Here is a 19,588-nt window from a genome sequence, read left to right as displayed (position 1 = left end):
GAATGCAGACTGATTAATTTTTGAAAATTAAGTCACTCAGTGTTATATTAATAAATGCTAAGAACCTAAAAGTTCAGGTCAGATTCTAGTCATTTTGGAATAGATTATGCTAGGTTCTGCAAACAGTTTAATCTTGTGGTGGTATATCTTAAAATGCTTCTTAATTTTTAATTTTGATATAATTTCAAATGCATATAAAAGTTACAATAATAGTACAAAGAACTCCTCTTATACCCTGTACCCAAATTCACCGGTTGTTACCTTTTACCCCATTTGCATTATTTTCATTTTCTCTCTCTCATATGTATACATAGACACATTTCCCCCCAAACTGTTTGAGAGTAAATTGTGATCGTCATATTCGTGCACTTGTATCCCTAAGTACTCGAGCATGTAGTTATCAGGTACCAGCGTCATCTGGGCTAACCACAGTATAACAGTCAGTTCCAGAAATTGTACAGTAACTTTTACTATGACTAAGCCACAGCTCATGTGCAAATTTAATCTCTTGTTCCAGTGATGTCCTTTGTATAATTGTTTTTCCCTAGTCTGGGATCACCGATTGTGTTTAGTTGTCATGCCTCTCTGGTCTTCTTTAATCTAGGCTGACTCCTCACTCACTGGTCAGTTATTTTAGAGAATGTCCTTTGACTTGGGCCACTAATCTACCACCTCTTGATGAGCCTTGCTCGCATTAGTTGTCATGTTAAAGATGGCAAAGTGGATTTTCTAACTCCGTTATCCCTTCTGCATTTACTAGTTGGCATTCTGCTGCAATGATGAGCTTCCTTTTTTCTCCCATTCATATATTCATGTGTGGATTCTTATTTTTATTTTTTTAGATTTATTTATGTATTTGGCTGGGCAGGGTCTTCATTGCTGTGTTTGGGCTTTCTCTAGTTGCAGTGAGTGGAGGCTGCTCTTCATTGCACTGCATGGACTTCTCATGTTGTGTGGCCTCTTGTGTTGTGGGGTGCGGGCTGTAGACACATGGGCTTCAGCAGGTGCAGTGCATGGGCTCAGTTGTCGTGCTCAGGCTTAGTTGCTCTGAGGCATGTGGGATCTTCTCAGACCAGGGATCGAACCCATGTCCCTTGCATTGGCAGGTGTATTCTTAACCCCTGGACCACCTTGGAAGTCCCTTATTTAAACTTACTTAGTTCAGTAAAATTCATTTTTTTTGGTGCATAGTTTGGTGAGTTTTGTCAAGTGCCTCAAGTTGTATAATCACCACCACACAAGAAACAAAGTTCTCTCATCCTTCAGGTGTTCCTCATGCTACATCCTTGTCATCAAATTCTCTCCCTCCCTTAACCTTTATTCTCTGTCTCTATGGTTTTTCCTTTTCCGGAATAAAATGTGAATAGAATCATATACTATAGTTTATGCTGCGTTTTCAGTCTGGCTTCTTTCATGTAGCATAATGCATTTGAAGTTCAATTCATGTTGTTGAATTTACCAATTGTTTCTTTTTTTGCTGAGCAGTATTCTGTTGTATGAGTGTTCCCCACATGGTTTATCTGTTCACACTTTGAAGGACGTTGGGTTGTTTCCAGTTGTTGACATATCTAGGAGACAGATTGCTTGGTTGTTAATAAGTGTACATTCAGTTTTATGTGAAACGGAGAAACTTTTCCACAGTGGCTCTTCCATTTCACATTCCCACTAGCCATGAATGAGAGTTCCTGTTGTTCCACATCCTCCCCACTATTTGTTCCGCACATCCCCATTATTTGTTCTTGTCAGTTTTCTTTTGTTGTTATTCTAATACGTAAGTAGTGGTTTTAATTTTTATATCTGAGGATTAATGATATTGAAAACAACATTTCTTGTGTTCATTTGCCTTTTGTATATCTTCTTTGGTGAAGTATCTGTTCATTTCTTTCACCATTTTTTCCCTTATTGAGTCATTTGCTTTATTGTTGCATTTGAGAATCCTTTATATAATTTGGATATAAGCTTTTTATCAGGTACAAATTTGGAAATATTTTTCTCTTCATTCTCAGCCTTAGCTTCTTTTATATTGTTCTTTTATAGAGCAAAACTTTTGAGTTTTGGTGCAGTCTCTCTTACCATTTTTTTCTTTTATGTATTGTGCTTTTGACATAAATCTAAGAACTCTTTGCTCAACTCAGGGTCACAAAAATTTCCTCTAGTTTTTTCCCCTAGAAGTTGTATAGTTTTATGTTTTACATTTAGGTCTGTGATCCATTTTGAGTAAAGTTTTTTTTTTTTTTTTTGGTTGTATTGAGTCTTTGTTGCTGTGCACAGACTTTCTCTAGTTGCAGCTACTCTAGTTGCCATGCGGAAGCCTCTCTCCACAGTGGCTTTTCTTGTTGCAGAGCACAGGATCCAGCATCTGTGGGCTCAGTAGTTATGGCACGTGGGCCTAGTTGCCCCCACAGCCTGCGGGATCTTCCCAGACCAGGGATTAACTCATGTCCCCTGCATTGGGAGGCAGACTCTTAGTCCCTGGACTAGCAGGGAAGTCCTTGGGTAAAATTTTGTATAACATGCAAGCATAGCTAGAGGTTTTTTCTTAGCATATTGATAGTTAAACACCATTTCTTGAAAATGCTATCTTGTATCTGCTGAGTTGACTTTGCATCTTTGCCCAAAATCCCTTCTGTTGGGTCTGTTTCTAGGCTCTCTTCTCTTCCATTGATCTGTATGTCTATCTTGTTGCTAATGCCATACTGTCTTTACTACTGCAGCTTTGTAGTAAGTCCTGAAATCAGTTAGTATTATTCTCTTCAGCTTTATTCTTTTTCAAAATTGTTTTGGTCATTCTGGTTCCTTTCACTCTTCATAAACGTTTTAGAATCAGCTTGTTGGTATCTATAGAACATCCTGTTGCGATTGCATTGACTTGGTTGATCTGTTTGGGGTGAAGTACTCTCCTGACAACATTCAGTCTTCCAGACCAGAAATATGATATATTTCTCCATTTATTTTTGTCTTCTTTGATTTCTTTCATCAATATTTTTGTAGTTTTCATCATGCACATTCTAGGCACATTTTGTTAGATTTCTGTCCAAAAAGACTAGTTTTTCTGTGGTTCTATAGATGGTACTTAACTTGAAAAAGTATTTTCTAGTTGTTTATTGCAAGTGTATGGGAATACAGTGAATTGTACAACCTTTCAAAAAACTCATTTATTAGTTTTAGGAGCTTTTTTGTAGATCCCATGGAATTTTATACCTAGAGAAATCATGTTTGCAAAGAAAGCAAGATTTATGTTTTCCTATTTGTATACTTTTTTTTTTCTTTTTCTTGCCGTGTTGTACTAGCATGGACTTCCACTGTGAGGCTGAATAGAAGTGGTAAGAACAGACATTCTTACCATGTTGATCTTAGGAGGAAAGCATTTAGTCTTTCACCATTAAGCATGATGTTAGCCATAGATTTTGTAGATACCCATTATCAGCTTAAGGAAATTCCTTTTTTCCTAGTATTTTTCATGAATGGATGTTGAATTTTGTCAAATACTGTTTCTGCATCTAGTTACCTAATCATGTGATGTTTCTTTTTTGGTGTAGAAATGATGAATTATATCACTTTGAGGTATAATTTGTAAACAGGGAATACACAGATCTCAAGTGTTATAGTTTGTTGAGTTTGACAGGTGCCCATGTAACCCATGCGTATGTCAAGATGTTCACTTCCATCAAGTCTTCTCATGTCTCTGCCAGCCATCTGCTACCCAGCTCCCAGCCCCATTTTATTCCTGTTTATTCTACTACTACTGTTTATTTATTTAAGGTGTATTTTGGCCACACTGGGTGTTAGTTGCAGCATGAGGGATCTTTGTTGCATCATACAGGATCTTTTGTTGCTGTGCATGCACTCTAGTTGGAGCACATAGGCTTAATTGCCCTGAGGTGTGTGGGATCTTAGTTCCCCGACCAGGGATTGAACCTGCGACCCTGGTGGTGCTAATGGTAAAGAACCCACCTGCCAGTGCAGGTTAGACATAAGAGACTGGGATTTGGTCCCTGGGTTGGGAAGATCACCTGGAGGAGGGCATGGCAACCCACTCCAGTATTCTTGCCTGTACCACAAGAAGGGAGGTCACGCCCTAGAGCCCATCCATGGTAACTACTGGAGCCCCCGCACCTAGAGCCTGTGCCCTGCAACAAGACAAGCCAGTGCAATGAGAAGCCCTCGCAGCACAGCTGGAGAGTGGCCCCAGCCCCTGCTTGCCACAACTGGGCCAAGCGGGCTGCAGGCTACACGGCTGCGCAGAGCTGGACGTGACTGAAGCAACTTAGCGTGCAAGCATGCCCCTGGTATTGCAAGGCGGATTCTTAACCACTGGACCACGGGGGGTAGTCCCTCTTACTGTTTACTTTGATGTTCAGTTTATCTGTAATTTGAGCAATGAGGGCCCTCCCAGACAGGCTCTATGTACTTTTGACACATCACTGTCACTCTCTGAGTGCTGCCTTACCTTCTGGCACAAAATATTGAAAGCTTTTCTTCCATGTGCCTTGATTCAGTACAGGCATCAGTCATTTCGGTAAGAAACCTGGTTCCATTTGGGGGGAATAATTATTTGAACCCAGTATTTAAGTGCTTGTGGTAATGAATGTGATACATTTTCTAAATTGGAAATTGTCAGAAAATTTATCAGTGAAACATCTTTCCTATTAGTGCCTAGAGGAATGTAATTAATCAATGCATTTATAAACCACACTGATAAATATTTTTGTAAGAACAGTGGGACAGTGAAAGACAGAGAGTGCCCGTAAATCTAGGTGCATGATCTCCACAATGACATAAATTAAACCCTCCAATTTACTATCATACTAACCAGATTGCCAGATTAAAATTGGACAGAATCTGTTGATTTAGGTCTGTGGAAGTCTCTTCCACTTAAAAAAAAAATTATTTGTTTATTTACTTATTTGTATTTATTTATTTTTAGCTGCACTGGGTCTGTGCTGCTGCACAGGCTTTCTCTAGTTGTGGCAAGTGGGAGTTGAGGCTACTTTCTAGTTGTATTGTGAGGGCTTCTCGTTGCCTTGGCTTTTCTTGTTTCAGGGCATAGGTGCGTGGGCACCAGTAGTTGCCATTAATGAGCTCTAGAGTGTGGCCTCAGTTGTTGTGGTACACGGCACGTGGAATCTTCCTGGGTCAGGGATCGAACTTGTGTCCCCTGCGTTGGCAGGTGGAGTCTTAACCACTGGACCACCAGGGAAGTCCTCTCATCCACCTTTTTTTTTTTAAATATTTATTTATTTGGCTACAGCTGGTCTTAGTTGCACCATGTAGGATCTAGTTCCCTGACCAGCGATCGAACCCAGGCCCCCTGCATTGGGAGCACAGAATCTTAACCACTGGACTACCAGAGAACTCCCTTCTCATTCACTTTTGGTGGGAGTGTAGCGTGGAAACATGATATGGAGAAGGTGAGTGTGGGCAGGCCCTTTGACCCAAACAGCATGCTCTAAAGATACTCTTTGTGTTTGTGAGCTGGAAAACATATCTAATAATGTTCCCAGCAGCATTGTTTATGATAACCCCAAACTGGAAAGAAGCAAAATGTCCACCGAAGCAGAATAGATCTTGGTCGTGCACACTCATACAGAGGAATGTTCTGTATGAGTAATCAGTGGTGAAAATGAGTGAGTGAGCGTGAGTGGGCCTCAGCAGCACCATGCGGAGCAGAAGGGGCTACAGGAGAGCCCAGGGGCAGCATTCTTCGGTTAAAGTTCACTAGGAAGCAAAGTGTTAGTCACTCAGTCATGTCCCACTCTTTGTGACCCCATGGACTGTGTAGCCCGCCAGGGTCCTGTGTCTGTGGAATTCTCAAGGTGAGAATACTGGAGTGGGTAGCCATTCCCTTCTTTAGGGTAGCTTCCCAAGCCAGGGATCAAACCCAGGTGTCCTGTATTGTGGGTGAATTCTTTACCATCTGAGCTACCAGGGGAACCTTCTTGACTTGTGGTCAAGAAGCAATAATCTGAACTGGACGTGAAACAACAGACTGGTTCAAAATTGGGAAAGGAGTATGTTAAGGCTGTATATTGTCACCTTGCTTATTTAACTTATATACGCAGTACATCATGTACATCATGCAAAATGCCAGCCAGTCTGGATGAATCACAAGTTGGAGTCAGGATTCCCGGGAGAAGTATCAACAACCTCAGATATGCAGATGATATCACTCTAGTGGCAGAAAGTGAAGAGCCTCTTGATGAGGGTGAAAAAGGAGAGTGAAAAAGCTGGCTTAAAACTCAGCATTCAAAAACTAAGATCATGGCATCCGCTCCTATCACTTCATAGCAAATAGAAGGGGAAGAGGTGGAAACAGTGAGAGATTTTATTTTCTTGGGTTCCCGAATCACTGTGGACGGTGACTGCAGCCATGAAATTAAGACACAGGCTTCTTGGAAGGAAAGCTATGAAAAACCTAGACAGTATATTAAAAAGTAGAGACATCACTTTGCCAACAAAGGTCTGTATAGTCAGAACTGTGGTTTTTCAGGTAGTCAGGTATGGATGTGAGAGTTGGACCATAAAGAAGGTTGAGCACTGCAAAACTGATGCTTTTGAATTGTGATGCTGGAGAAAACTCTTGAGAGTCCTTTGGATTGCAAGGAGATCAAAGCAGTCAGTCCTAAAGGAAATCAACTCTGAATATGCATTGTAAGGCCTGATGCTGAAGCTGAAGCACCAATACTTTGGCCACTTGATGCAAAGAGCTGACTCATTGGAAGAGACCCTGATGCTGGGAAAGATTGAAGGCAGAAGGAGAAGGGGACGGCAGGTGATGAGATGGTTAGAGAGTTTCACCGACTCAGTGGACGTGAGGTTGAGCAAACTCGGGGAGATAGTGAAAGACAGGGAAGCCTGGCCTGCTGCAGTCCATGGGGTTCCAAAGAGTCAGACACGAGTTAGCGACTGAACAACAAGCAAGCAAAACCAAACACAGCATAGAGTGGAGCTCAGCCTGTAGGTTTTGGCACTAGGGAGAAACGTTCACCCATGGATCAGGCGGATGCCTTGATAGTGGGATGCCTTCATAGTGCTCAAGGTTTCCAGGGCATTAAGCCTCAGGATCAGTACATGGGTGTTATTACTTTGTAAATTTGTAAGTCTTTCTACTTCTTAGCATTTTATTATGAAAAATTTCATATAGAGAAAAACAGTGTTCAGTGGACATTCATATCCCACTATTTAAATTCTGTGGTAACTTTTGGGGAAGTCCCAGTTCAGAACTGTTTGTGTTACATATATATATTAATTTCTGTTTGCTTCTCAAAGATTTTGAGGTAGTATTTTTCTTTTTGTCTGCACCACGCAGCTTGCAAAATCTTAGTTCCCTGACCAGTGAAAACCTGGCCCCATGACAGTGAAAGTGACGAGTCATAACCACTGTACTGCCAGGGAATTCCCCCAGATGGTTTTTATTACAGTTATTTAGATTTTTTAAAAATTCTAATTGGAGATTATTTGTCAGTGATTATAATGTTAAAGGGAATGAATAATAATTAGAGTTCTGTAACTTTATCCCAACTATTGATTTTTTTTCCATTTAGAAAAAATTTATTGAAAAATAGTTGATAAACTGATTTCAGTTATATACACATGTATATATAAATGTATATATTCTTTTTTTTACATTTTCTTCCATTATAAATTATTACAAGACATTAAAAATATAGTTCCCTGTGCTGTACAGTAGGTCCTGGTTGGCTATGTTTTATATACAATAGTGTGTATCCTTTAATCGTAAATTTCTAATTATCCCCCAATGATTGGTTTTTTATTCTTATATATGTGTCCATGTTTTTATGTGTATAGTTAAAAGTTTATAGTTATAAAGTGGTATCTTAACTTGATTTAATAGACGTACTTGCAGAAAGAAGGCATGAGTGATTTGTTTGTGCTTTCCTCTCCTTTATCCTTACTGAAGAATAACCTTGAGGAGACTTCTTTTTAGAATCTTGAATTGAGAGGCAAAGTCCTGTCTACTTACAAGTAGTTCTTTTCTTTTGCAAGCACTTAGGAAGGTCATCATCTCACTGACCATGTCCTTTTCTTTCACCCAGCCCTATAGACCCCATGGTGCCACTCAGGTTACATGTGTTGTTTAAATTGGATAGAAATTTACCCATTGGTAACCACTAAATACAGCCGTTGGTCTTAATATTTTTCTCCAGAGTAACATGAGTCTGCTTTTCTTTTCTGTCAGCTACATCCTCAGTTCCTTCAACTGTTCTTTTTTATTCTCCCCCATAAGTGTTTTTTTTTTAAAGAGTTCTAATATATGATTGTTATTTAAAATCAAATTGGTATTTTAAAGACAGCAGTGTCTTTCCCATTAAAATAGTCATGAAGACGTATAAGATGAAACTAAAAATCATTCTGAAAACCAAGAAACAGTGGCTATCAGGAATTAGGCAAAGAGAAGTATCTTTGATGACATAGTCTTTTATGTTTAATGAAGTGTAATTTGTCAGTTTCTTCATATGCATGTCCAATCTTCTAGCTCATTTGGTTGTAAAGACTTCTCGTTCCATCTGTGTTGCTTTAGAGTCTTCAGGAACTGACAGGGTTGTGTAAGTCTGTGTCTCCCTCTGGGCTCTCTGCTCAGTTTTTTTAATCTGTCATCCATCCTTAAGCAGCACTGTGCTGCCCTGGTGTCCACACCCTGTGGTGAGTCTTGAAGTCCAAATCTGTTTTCCTTTACTGACCTCTGCATCCCCACTCTACTGTTCAGCCTATCCAATGAATTTTTTAAATTTTAGACACTTTTTCAGTTCTAAAATCTCTTACTTTGTTCTCTTTTTATTTTTTTGCTGAAGTTAATTTTTTTACACCAGTGTTTCTGGTGTAAAGTGATATATATATTCTTTTTCAGATTGGTTCTATTTTTTAATAATTTTTTTTTTCTGGGAAGATTTCCTCTCATCCTTCATAAAAACATTCTTTTATGTCCTTGGACATACTTATTAAAGCTGCTGTGAAATCCCTGCTGTTAATCCCAGCTTGTGAATTGTCTAGGGGTTCGTGTCCATCGATTGTTTCCTGAGTATGACTCATGTTTTCTTGTCTCTTTGTGTTTGAAGTAATTTTGAATTGGACTTTGGGTGTTGTGATTAATAGGTTGCAAGACTCTGAGTTCTGTTAACATTCTTCTGAAGAGTATTGATGGTTTTACTCTCACATTTAGTTAACGTGATTGAACTGAGATGGTGAACCCTGTCTCCTGAGATCTCAGTGCAGTTATGCTGGCCTGTGCTTGGAGCCTTGGCACGTGTGTGGTTTAGGAGGCAGCCAGAGATCAGGCGAGAACTTGTGGCCCCCTCTCCAGCTGTCCCCTGTGGTGATTCCCCCTCACTTCTGCTGTGGTCTCCTGTTCTCCATCCTAGTGGTCTTCAAGCCAGTGAGGCCCTCTGTCTCTGGGTCTGAGGCCTGCCTTGTGCCAAATGTTATAAGCCTAGAAACCTCTCCTATTGATTGTTCCAGTTCCTCCGTGTAAGTATCAAGTTCCATCCTATATCTGCCCACCTTTTCACATTTTTAATGTTTCTTTTAGAGTTTATATTTATCTGGAATGTTTGCCCCAGTGGGAAGTTCTTGGCCATTACTGGACACAGAACCCTGTACCAGTTTCTTCTGTTGAAAAAAAAAAACCAAAACACCCTCTTCTTGATTACAGAAGTAATATATTTTCATCATAAGACGTTTGGGAAATTTAGAAAAAGTGCACACACACAAATTATAAATTAATTGTAATCTTGTCCCCAAAGATAACCACTGTTCACATATTGTCTGTTTTTTTATATCATTCTTTTCTCTCCTCCTCCCTCCCCCAGTCTTTGTTACATGTAAACGAGGGTGGGGTGGAGTCCTTACTTTGCCTTTTCATTACTGAGTCCCCTGCACCATGTGAGGCAAAACCTGCTGCATGGCTGGTCCTGGTGGTGTAGTATCCATTCCTAGGTGGCAAGGATCAACCACTGCTCTCACAGGCAGTTAACTTTGTTCAGACATCTAGAACTTGCATTTAAAATGTCTTGATAAGTAGAGTGGATATAGTTGAATTATTTATTTATTTATTATTTTTTTGTTTTTTTTTTTTTTTAGTTGAATTATTTAAAAATAATTAGCAACTGTTAACCTCATTTTTAGCATTCAGTATCTCTGCAAGGTGGTGCAGAGATGTCAAAGGTGTAGGGCGCCCAGACTCAGCTAGTTTCTGTCTTTGCTGGTAGCTTTTCATTAGAACATTTTCAATAACCTATATATATTTCACACAGCTATATATCAAGTAGGGTGCTAATTGCAGTACCATTTTGAAGTTAGATTGTTATTAATTGGAGTTTTAGTGCCATTTCCCAGTAGGAAGACAGTTTCAACCTTTCTTCTTACCATTCAGCTTTGTGATTTTGGCGGGCTGTGTGACGACAGGTAGTGTAATGATTAGGGAGGTGAAGCTGTAGTCCTGGACGAGACTAAGACTTCCCGCATTAGCTTCTGCTGTCATTCTGTGTGCATTTGCATTGATCTGAAATTCCATTTAAAACCAGAATGCAAGTCCTTTTTTATTCTCCAGAGGTAAGTTAGAACTTAAATTATTTTTTACAATATATTGGGTAGATAACATTTCTCAAAAATGAATGAAGTCAGTGTTTGGGATAATTATGACAGTTTTAGTTTACATTCATTCTTGTGATGCACTTAAATTATGAAAATCTCAGTTTTTCTTTTTTTTCCCCCAGCAGCAGGCCCTTGCAGGGACCCTGGTGGCAGGAGCCGGAAGTGCGATCGAAACGGATCCCTTCAAGAGACAGCAGGCGGGACCCCCAGCAGGTATGTCATGGAGCACAGGCTCAGGCCCACAGAGCCAGTTGGCTTCTTAGTTTGGGAGTTCCAGTGTAGTGGCCACCTGTTTCTGAAGCATGGCCCTTAAAGAATTCAGTTCTGGTTCGTTTCTACTTCGAAAGTTAATTTTTCTTTGGGTAGTAATCAACTCAAAAAAATATTCCTGTGTGTGTTTATGTGTACTGAAGTTAGAAGTTTGTTAGTTGAATAGGTATATTCCAGTTTCATTTTCTGTGTGCATTTATAGGCTCATGTCCTCAAGTGTAAAGCCATCTGCCTTTTCAAATTGTCATTAATTTTTTCAAACTGGATTTTTTCTCCAACTTAGAAACTTAATACACATTTTGTGTAAAAGATTCAAACAGTTAAGCAGGGTGTAATTTGAGCTCACCTCTGGTTTGGTATTCCTTCTCCATTCCCTAGCCACAGAGCTGGCTGCATTTGTTCATTTTCCCAGACAAGCATTGCTTCAGGTGTGTCATTCTGAAAAAATTCAAATGCAATCCTATATGCACTGTTACGCCTTTAATATTAAATGACTAGATAATATTTCCCAGTCACGGACCTCATTCTTTTTGATGGCTGCAAAGTATTGCACTCGGTGCATGGATGTTTCATTTATTCATTAAAGAATAATGTTATTTGTTAGTGTTATCTTTTTTCTGTTATAATCAAAACAGGATTGAACGTTTAGGTTCACATTTTTTTCCTACATGTCTGTGCATGTTTGTAAAAGCACCACTCCAAGAATGAGACTACTGATCAGAGTGTGTGCATAGGTAAGGGTTAGTGATGCTAAGTTGCCCTCCAGAAGGATTGGGCCAGTTTTTGCCCTTATTAGCAGTTTCTGGTTCTCTTAAATTTTGGCCATGTTATTAAATATGACCAATATTTTAATCTTTGTCAGTCTTATGGGTGAAAAATGAAATGTTTGTTTTGATATGGATTTCTTTCATTTCAGTAAGGTTGTAGTATCTCTTCACATTTTTAACCATTTGTGAACGTGTCCCTCCGCTAGCTGTTTGTGTTCTTTGCCCGTTTTGTCTCTCTGGTTGTTGAGCCTTTTCATATTAATTTGTAAGAGCTTTCTGAATGTTGCCCATCATGTATGTTGCAGATATTGTCTCTTAGGTTGACGCTTATCCTTTGCCTTTTTATGATGCTTTTCTTTATATTTACAAATTTTTAACAGAAAGAAATTGTATTTATCAACCTTTTATGGCTTCTGCATTTTGGTTCATGCATAGAAAGGCCTCTCTGTTCAAAGATTTTTATCACTTACACATGTTTTTTCTACTACTTTTGTGGTTTTATTTTTTACATCAAACTGCACCTTTTCTGAAAATTATTCTAGAGCAGTCTAAGAGACCTCGACTTGAAGTGGGTCACCAAGGGGTAGTTTTCCAGCACCCAGGGGTGAATACAGGAGTTCCTCTCCAGCAGTTAATGCCGACAGTTCAAGGTAAGACCCAGCGCCAGAACTAGTTCTCCTAGTTCAGAAAAAGGGAGTGCAGAGAGGGCTTAGGGAAGTAGCACCAGGCTGAACGTGTGCAGTCCAGGTAGCATATCCAGGTGGTTTTTGCCACTGGGACGTTCCTCTGAGTCCCACTTAACACAGCATGAAGAAACCACTGGAGACAAGCTCTTGTCACCTTAGCGGAGCCGCACACCCCACTGTCCTCAGCTTCTCTCCGGTTTTCCCTCCTGCGTATTTTCTGACTTGCTGCTGTGGTAGGGACCCTGCGGTTAGTCCCTGCCTGCTCTGCTTGGTGCTAACTTGCAAAGGCCGAGCGCCTTTCTTTCCTTGTTTGTGTGCTCATTTATCACGTTAGACCTAATACACACAGGTTTCCCGCCAGTTAAATTTCCCCTTTGAGTGTGTGGTGCTGTCAGCGCAGGGTCTGTGACAGCGCTGGGAGGTGGAAGCGAGCCCCGGAGTCAGGGCTGCTGAGTCTGCCCTTTCTTGCAGGAGGAATGCCTCCTGCCCCGCAGACCGCTCAGCTCGCCGGCCAGAAGCAGAGCCAGCAGCAGTACGACCCCTCCACCGGGCCCCCGGTGCAGAACGCCGCCAGCCTGCACACACCTCCGCCGCAGCTGCCCACCAGGCTGCCCCCGGCCGTCCTCCCTGCCGCGCCCCTGCCACCCGCGCTGCAGTTCCCCCCACAGCCGCAGATGGCGGAGCCCCAGACCCAGCTCCCAGTCCCCGTGAAGACGCAGCCGCCCAACGCTCCGGTCCCCGCACCCCCGCCCGGCCAACTCCCCACAGCTCCCCCGCAGCCCACGCCACCCACCCTCCACATCCCGATGCCCGGGAAGGCGCAGATGCAGGCCCCTCCACTCCCAGCCCAGCCACAGGTACTGTGGGCCCTTGCTGTTCCCCAGGTTAGAGGGGGAAGAAAAGACAGGTGGTTTGTTGGATGGGACAGTGTGTGGCTGGATAACTCACCCTCTCTTAGCAGCTCACTCTCCACTGTGGAGCAGTTAATTCACTAGTTGCAACATCATTTTGTTTGGTTCTGCAGTCCTAGTTATTGTTATTGAAATGTCAGAAAATGACACAGTTCCTACTGCTGCTTCCAGTACCGAGAGCTGAGTATAGGGCACCGTGGCCCTTGTCCCACCTGATATGCCGGGTCACAATGTGTCGCTGCAGCTCCTGACCATCCACCAGGCTCTGTCCCCAGGTGCCTCCCCATGGATGCTGGTTCCACAAGTGTGGGCACGGCATAGATTTCCAGGCTTGATACACGTTTCCTCCACTTCCTTCACTTCACCCAGACGCCTTTGTGAAATGTGTCCAGTGAACTGTGTGGGGTCCCTGACAAGCAGTGAGGCCAAAAAGCGTGGGCCCGGGGCCCCAGAAAGGGCAGGAGGGAGTGTTTTCAGAGGCTTGTCTTAGCTGCATGTGGTCAGCTGCATGGGAAAACCACCCCGCCCCTGACCGGTTAATAAGGAGACTTCCTCGCTGGGTTTGGAGCTTCAATTCTGGTGATTGGAGAAGCTTGCTCTCCCATGTGGTGATGCTGCCTCTCCCTCATTGCCTGCAGGTGCGGGGTGCGGCATCACCTGCTTCCCTCCACCTGGCACCTGCTGTGGTAGAGTCTTTATTATTGCCCACATTAGCCATGAGAAGATTGAAGCCAGAGAGGCCGGATAATTTGGCCAGGGCAGCCAGCCAGCGCTGCAGGGGCTGTGACTGTCTCCTGGCATTGGCTATGGAGCCTTCTGTGTGCCTTGAGAAGGAGCCCCCCTTCTCCCACCAGGGTGGCTGAGCCTTTCCCCAGGCAGGCTGGAGGTTTTCGTGGAGATCAGTCTGTTTTGGACACGGTTGTTGATCCTGGTACCAACTTCACGCAGCACTGATGTTTTTCTTGGGTTTGTTTCCTGCCCTAGTTGACCACATGTGCTGTGGGATGTGATTTTAGAGTAGTTTCTTACAGAAGCCGTGCAGTTCTATTCCTTCCAGGTTGGGAGGGGCCCACAGACGTCTTCTGTGAAGGGTGCCACAGAGAGGAAGCATAGCGGTATTCCAGGCTTTGTGGGCCGTGTGGTTTCTCTTGGGCCACTCAGCTCTGCCCTGGAAGGTGAGAGCTGCCCTGGAAGGTGAGAGCAGCCCTGGGGCCCACAGATGTGTGGCCGTAGCCAGTAGAACTTTCCAAAAGTCTGTGGCTGGCCAAGGTGTACCGACCACTGAGGTGGAGGATATTTCCTTAGATGTGCAGAAAGAAGCTGCAGGTTGTGAGAGGCCCGTCCTTGGCTGTGGTGTCTTCTCCACGCTGCAGGTATTAAACATGCTGTGTTTGCGCCTCTCTGTCCCTAGCCCTCTTAGTGAGGGCAGTAACTTGCCTTCCCTGCTCTCTGCACCCCTGCTTCCTCCCAATAGAATTCCTGTGTGAATTTAACTTCACCTTCAGTCCAGGGAGGGGGGTGAGTTCTTAGCTTTACAAGCTTGGCTCTCAGGCCAGGACTGAGGAGGGCCCCTAACCTTACAGCTTGCCTACCACAAGAGGGTCACACAGAATTTGTATTTGCCCTTCAGAATTTGGTATTTTTCAATTAAGGAGAACTATATACAATTAAAAATTCTAAAAAATTATTTGAAAAAAGCAGTAAAAGCTGGAAAAATAAAAAAAAACAAAAGCAGCTTACATAAGACATTTTGTGAAAGCACAGTTTACAGTGAGCCCTTAATGTGGTTTTGTGGACAAACAGGACTTCTTTTCTGTGGATATGGTTTAGTTTGCCTGTTACTGTGGTCTGCGGATGGGCTTCATGATTGGTTTGCGTGGCTTTGGAGAGGGGGCATTGGTGTGTGCCTCTCTGCTGGCCTGTGGGTTCTGGGTGCAGTACTGAGCCCTGTTTCTCCTGCTAGACGGTGGCACCGACCAGACCACCCGTGGACCCCACCCAGTCCTGCCTGCGGCCTCCGCCCTCCACCTCCACTACCTCTACTGTTGCCCCTGCTAGTGGCTCAGGCCTGGGACCTTCACCTGCACGCGCCTCCCCGGTGAATAGACCCTCCTTGGGAGCCAACAAGTCACTGTCTCCGGTCACCTCCCGCTCCCCAGGGGCAGCCGTGTCGGCACCCCCGAAACCACAGAGCCCAGCTCAGAATGCCGCGCCGCCCCAGGACAGTTCTCAGGATAAGCTGGCAGAACAAATAGCCTTGGTAAGTGCCTGGGAAGATTGTAGCGTGGAGCCCAGCTGGTAGAATGCATTTGATTTTACTTTCTAACAGGGCAGTAGTTTAAAACGAGGCCTCTGATGGTCAGGCTGACTGACTGAGGTATGTGATCAGGAGAAACCAACATAACAACTGCACAGCGGGCCCTTTCCTGCTGCAGGTAGACTCGTGTGGAGAAGGTCTTTTCTGTTCTGGTGTCTCCAGTTTGGGTTGGGGAGTGGGCAAGACCAGGGGTGCTGACTGAGAGCTCAGAGCCGGCTGGAGGCTGCCCAGGCCAGTGCAGGTTGCGGCCTGCACTTAGTTGGTGCTTATTGTTTGTTGGGTGACTGAGCAGTTACGTTTAAGTGCTCTGCCATGAGTGTTGGTCTGGGCGCTCTGCCCCATGTGTGTGGGATGGGGCAGGATTGTAGCTTCAGTGTGAATTAGTGGCATGCACCTAAACTGTGTGCTGGATGCTCCTTGCAGGAAAACCAGATCCATCAGCGCATAGCGGATTTAAGGAAGGAAGGCTTGTGGTCCCTCCGACGGCTGCCCAAACTTCAGGAGGCCCCGCGGCCCAAATCACACTGGGACTACCTGCTGGAGGAGATGCAGTGGATGGCCACGGACTTCGCCCAGGAGAGGAGGTGGAAGGTGGCTGCTGCTAAGAAGGTAGGTTTGGGACGCAGGCAATTGCAGTTCTCAGGCAGCCTTGGGAGGTGTTATGGATGGAGCGTGCTGTACATGGCAGGTCTCCCAGCTCCAGTCTCTAAAGGGTTTCTTGACTCACGATGTGGATGAAGAATATCCTGTTGTCTAGAGAGTACCTGCTCTGTCATTCCTTTCTGAGGATTGTCCTCAGGGCTCCAGCATGGACTGCTGAGAACAGACCTTGCTCCTTTGCTGCAGTTCTGTCCTGGCATTTAGTTTCTTTTCTGGCCAGTTTCACCTGACAGTTGGCATGAGGGTGCTTTCAGCCCCCCAGATCCAGGCTTAAGAGTAGGAAGGGAAAGAGGCCAGTTGCCTGGAGGGCAGCTCAGGCACTCGTGCCCGGCCTTAGGGCTGCTGGCAGGTTGCCTGCTCCGTGCTTCCCATCCAGCTTCTCTCCATTTCTGCGTCAGAATTCATTTCCCTCTCTCTGTTCCCAAAGCAGGCATCCAGCCTGGGGGAGAACCTCTTTGAGGTGTTACTGCTGATGCTCACAGTGTGGAAGGTGGCAGATTTCTAGGGCTCTTAGGTCCCAGAGGGTAGAGCAGCTGTCCTTGTGTGCGTGTGAGTAGCTCCAAGCCAGGTGTTTCTCCCTCCACTGCTGTGTGTCTCTTCCTCTGGATTAGATTCATATTTTCTATATTTTCAGGACTGAGATTGGTCTTGTGTGCCAGACTGTCCATGTCTCTCCTCTGAATTCTGAATACCCTTGCTTTCCCCGCAAAATTTTGATAGAGAGGAGCTGAGTCCATGAAGATGACAGGAAGGTGTGAATCTAAAGGGTCTTAAATCAGGTTCTTTGGTATTTCAGAACATAACAGTGTGATACTCCATTTTAGAGAAAAATATGTGTACTTGGTAAAATAACACTTGTAGCAAAGCCAAGCAGCACATTTGCAGTGGTTTTTGCTGGAGTCGGTGTTTCTACTCTGTGCTGTGCGCGCAGGTGAGGGTGCATCTCTCTGTGAATTACATGCAGTTATGCGCTGAGAAGATTTTAAGAAAATGTAGCATATCTTTTTTTTTGATGGCATGACACAGGGCACAACATACAATTCTTGAACTTTTACTCACTAGCTTGTCAGAACTGTAGCTCGTCATCATGAAGAGAAGAAGCTTCGGGAGGAAAGGGGGAAGAAAGAAGAACAGAACCGATTGAGGCGAATAGCTGCGTCGACTGCTAGAGAAATAGAGTACTTCTGGTCAAATATTGAACAGGTAAGTTCTGACATTCTGATGGGGTCCTGGAATCATAGACTGTGTCAGAGTTGACAAGGCGGGCTTATGAACCATGCCTGACTCTGTGCTGGAGAAACCCCACAGGTAGAGCCCCAAGTGTCATTTAGAAAGGCGGGGCCCCTGCACCGCTGTGGCACCTCTGGGCTGTCGACTCGTTAAGAGACCTGGTTCTATCTGTTTCTCTTTGTGCATCAGAATCTCCATTGGCCATGATCTACGCGCTCTGTGATGTCCGTGAGCCTCCGTGAGGGGCCCTTCAGACAGACCTCGGTTGCAGGTCACTAAAGGGCTTCCCAGGTGGCATAATGGTAAAGACGCCACCTGCCAATGCAGGAGATGCAGGAGGCACGGGTTTGGGAAGATCTGGAGTAGGAAATGGCAACCGACTTCAGTATTCTTGCCTGGAAATTTCAGTGGCTAGAGGAGCCTGACAGGCTACAGTCTAAGGGTTGCAAAGAGTCAGACATGACTGAACAACTGAGCACACACACGCAAGTCACTAAAGACTGGTTCGTATGTCCGGAATGGCTCCTCTGTCTTCCTTTCCGTAGCAGTTCTCATCTTACCTTCTGACAGAATTCGGGCAGGATGCAGCTGACACACCATAATGAAAGAGAACCAAATTGAACATTTCTGTTTGAACAGCATGGGGGTGAGGCCACTGACTCCACGTGCAGTTGAAAATCTGCATACAGCTCATCATCTGCCCTGTGTCCGCGGGTTCGCGGCTGCTCGTTTAGCCAGCCGCCGAGTGTGCAGTTGTCACATTGAGCTGGCCACCAACCATGCAATTGTCACGTTCAGCCAGCCGCCGAGTGTGCGGTTATCACACTGAGCCGGCCATCGAGCGTGTGATTGTCACGTTCAGCCAGCCGCCGAGCATGCAGTTGTGTAGGCTGTACCACTGGAGGACATCTCTGCACCAGTGACCTGCACAGCTCAAACCCGTGTTGTTCAAGTGTCAGCTGTAATCTGAAGTGAGGTTGGGCAGCTGAGCTTTTGGTCTACGAGTTTTAATGTTTTCAAATACGAAACTTTTATAATTTACATCCTTAATAGCATGCTTATTTATTTAACTCTTTGCGTTTAGGTTGTGGAAATAAAACTACAAGTAGAATTAGAAGAAAAAAGGAAAAAGGCTTTAAATTTACAGAAAGTTTCCCGGAAAGGTATGATTACTTTTTAAAAAGTCTTCCCTTTTGCGGGTTGTGTCTGCTTGGACTCTCTGCTCATTGTCTCCGTGTGACATTGTGGCCCCTGTGGAGCCTCCCCAGGGAGACCTTCCTTCAGCAGCCTGGTCCTGGCATTTCAGTTCTTTTGAGATTTGCTAGTATGAGTCCATGCCCACAGGGAGGTCAGCTTCGTCAGGCTCTCAGAACTGAGGACAGTGAGGTGAACTCCCCCGGCTTCGCCCGTCGGGGTCCCCATCTCTCTAGCTGTCTCACTGCTCCCATGTTGCTCCATAGTAGCTGCCTGGTCACTGGCCACCCAGGAGGTAGCCTTCGCTAGGGGAGGGGATAGTTTCTCTCTTTTATTGATGAGAAAACTGAGGTGAAGAGGTGTTCCCTGCTGAAAGGCATGGATCTGTAAGATCATACAAATCATGAAATAGAAACTTTGCCAGATGGGAGACTGGGTTTCTGCAGAAGCATCAGTGCTGAAAGCCGAGAGCGCGTGTGGAGGTGGGGCTGGCGCTGTGCCACTCTGTGTTCCTGGAGGGGAGGCGGGCCTCACCCTTGCTGTCCTCTCCACTCGTGGAGGGGGCGCAGCAGAGGTGCCCTTGGTTGTGTGAGGAACGTCACCTCTTTCACAGCCCTAGTGAAAACGAATCATGTTACCTGTCTCTTTAGGAAAAGAGATGAGACCTAAGGGACTTGATATACTACCGGAAAACTTTCTGGTAAGTTCGGGACTGTCGTGTCACTGCATGAGAGGATGGAAGTGGTCTGAGTGAAATACAGTGCCTGACAAAGCGGAGTTACTTGTGTCTGGAGAAACTCGTAGACATGAGTAGTGTTCTCTTTCGTTATGAAATCAGTCTCCCCTGGGCATAAAGCGAGTTCTTCATAGCTTTAGGGTCACCTGGGTGTTACTTTGGTGGTTTGGGGAGACACAGCTGAACACAGCGGGCGTGGCTTTAGT

At 44.5% G+C, this 19,588-nt stretch overlaps 1 protein-coding gene across 12 annotated transcripts in view; it reads left to right on the top strand.

The window, feature by feature from the left end:
• The window catches only part of EP400 (E1A binding protein p400), a 108,869-nt gene that overhangs the window by 24,787 nt on the left and 64,494 nt on the right, over positions 1 to 19,588 (top strand). For 8 of the 12 annotated variants that reach the window (XM_070475021.1, XM_070475020.1, XM_070475017.1 and 5 more), the window contains 8 exons: positions 10,734 to 10,824; positions 12,191 to 12,298; positions 12,806 to 13,191; positions 15,209 to 15,505; positions 15,986 to 16,171; positions 17,285 to 17,425; positions 18,537 to 18,615; positions 19,297 to 19,346. In XM_070475021.1, the coding sequence (XP_070331122.1) occupies positions 10,734 to 10,824; positions 12,191 to 12,298; positions 12,806 to 13,191; positions 15,209 to 15,505; positions 15,986 to 16,171; positions 17,285 to 17,425; positions 18,537 to 18,615; positions 19,297 to 19,346 (1,338 nt within the window). The remainder of the gene's footprint in view (positions 1 to 10,733; positions 10,825 to 12,190; positions 12,299 to 12,805; positions 13,192 to 15,208; positions 15,506 to 15,985; positions 16,172 to 17,284; positions 17,426 to 18,536; positions 18,616 to 19,296; positions 19,347 to 19,588) is intronic. The other 4 variants (XM_070475019.1, XM_070475025.1, XM_070475024.1 and 1 more) reach the window with 2 other exon arrangements.

This window comes from Odocoileus virginianus, chromosome 12, assembly GCF_023699985.2.
Source record: "Odocoileus virginianus isolate 20LAN1187 ecotype Illinois chromosome 12, Ovbor_1.2, whole genome shotgun sequence".
Classification (NCBI taxonomy): domain Eukaryota; kingdom Metazoa; phylum Chordata; class Mammalia; order Artiodactyla; family Cervidae; genus Odocoileus; species Odocoileus virginianus.
The sequence above is the reverse complement of the archived record's forward strand: the minus strand, read 5'-3'. Positions and strand labels throughout refer to the sequence as shown.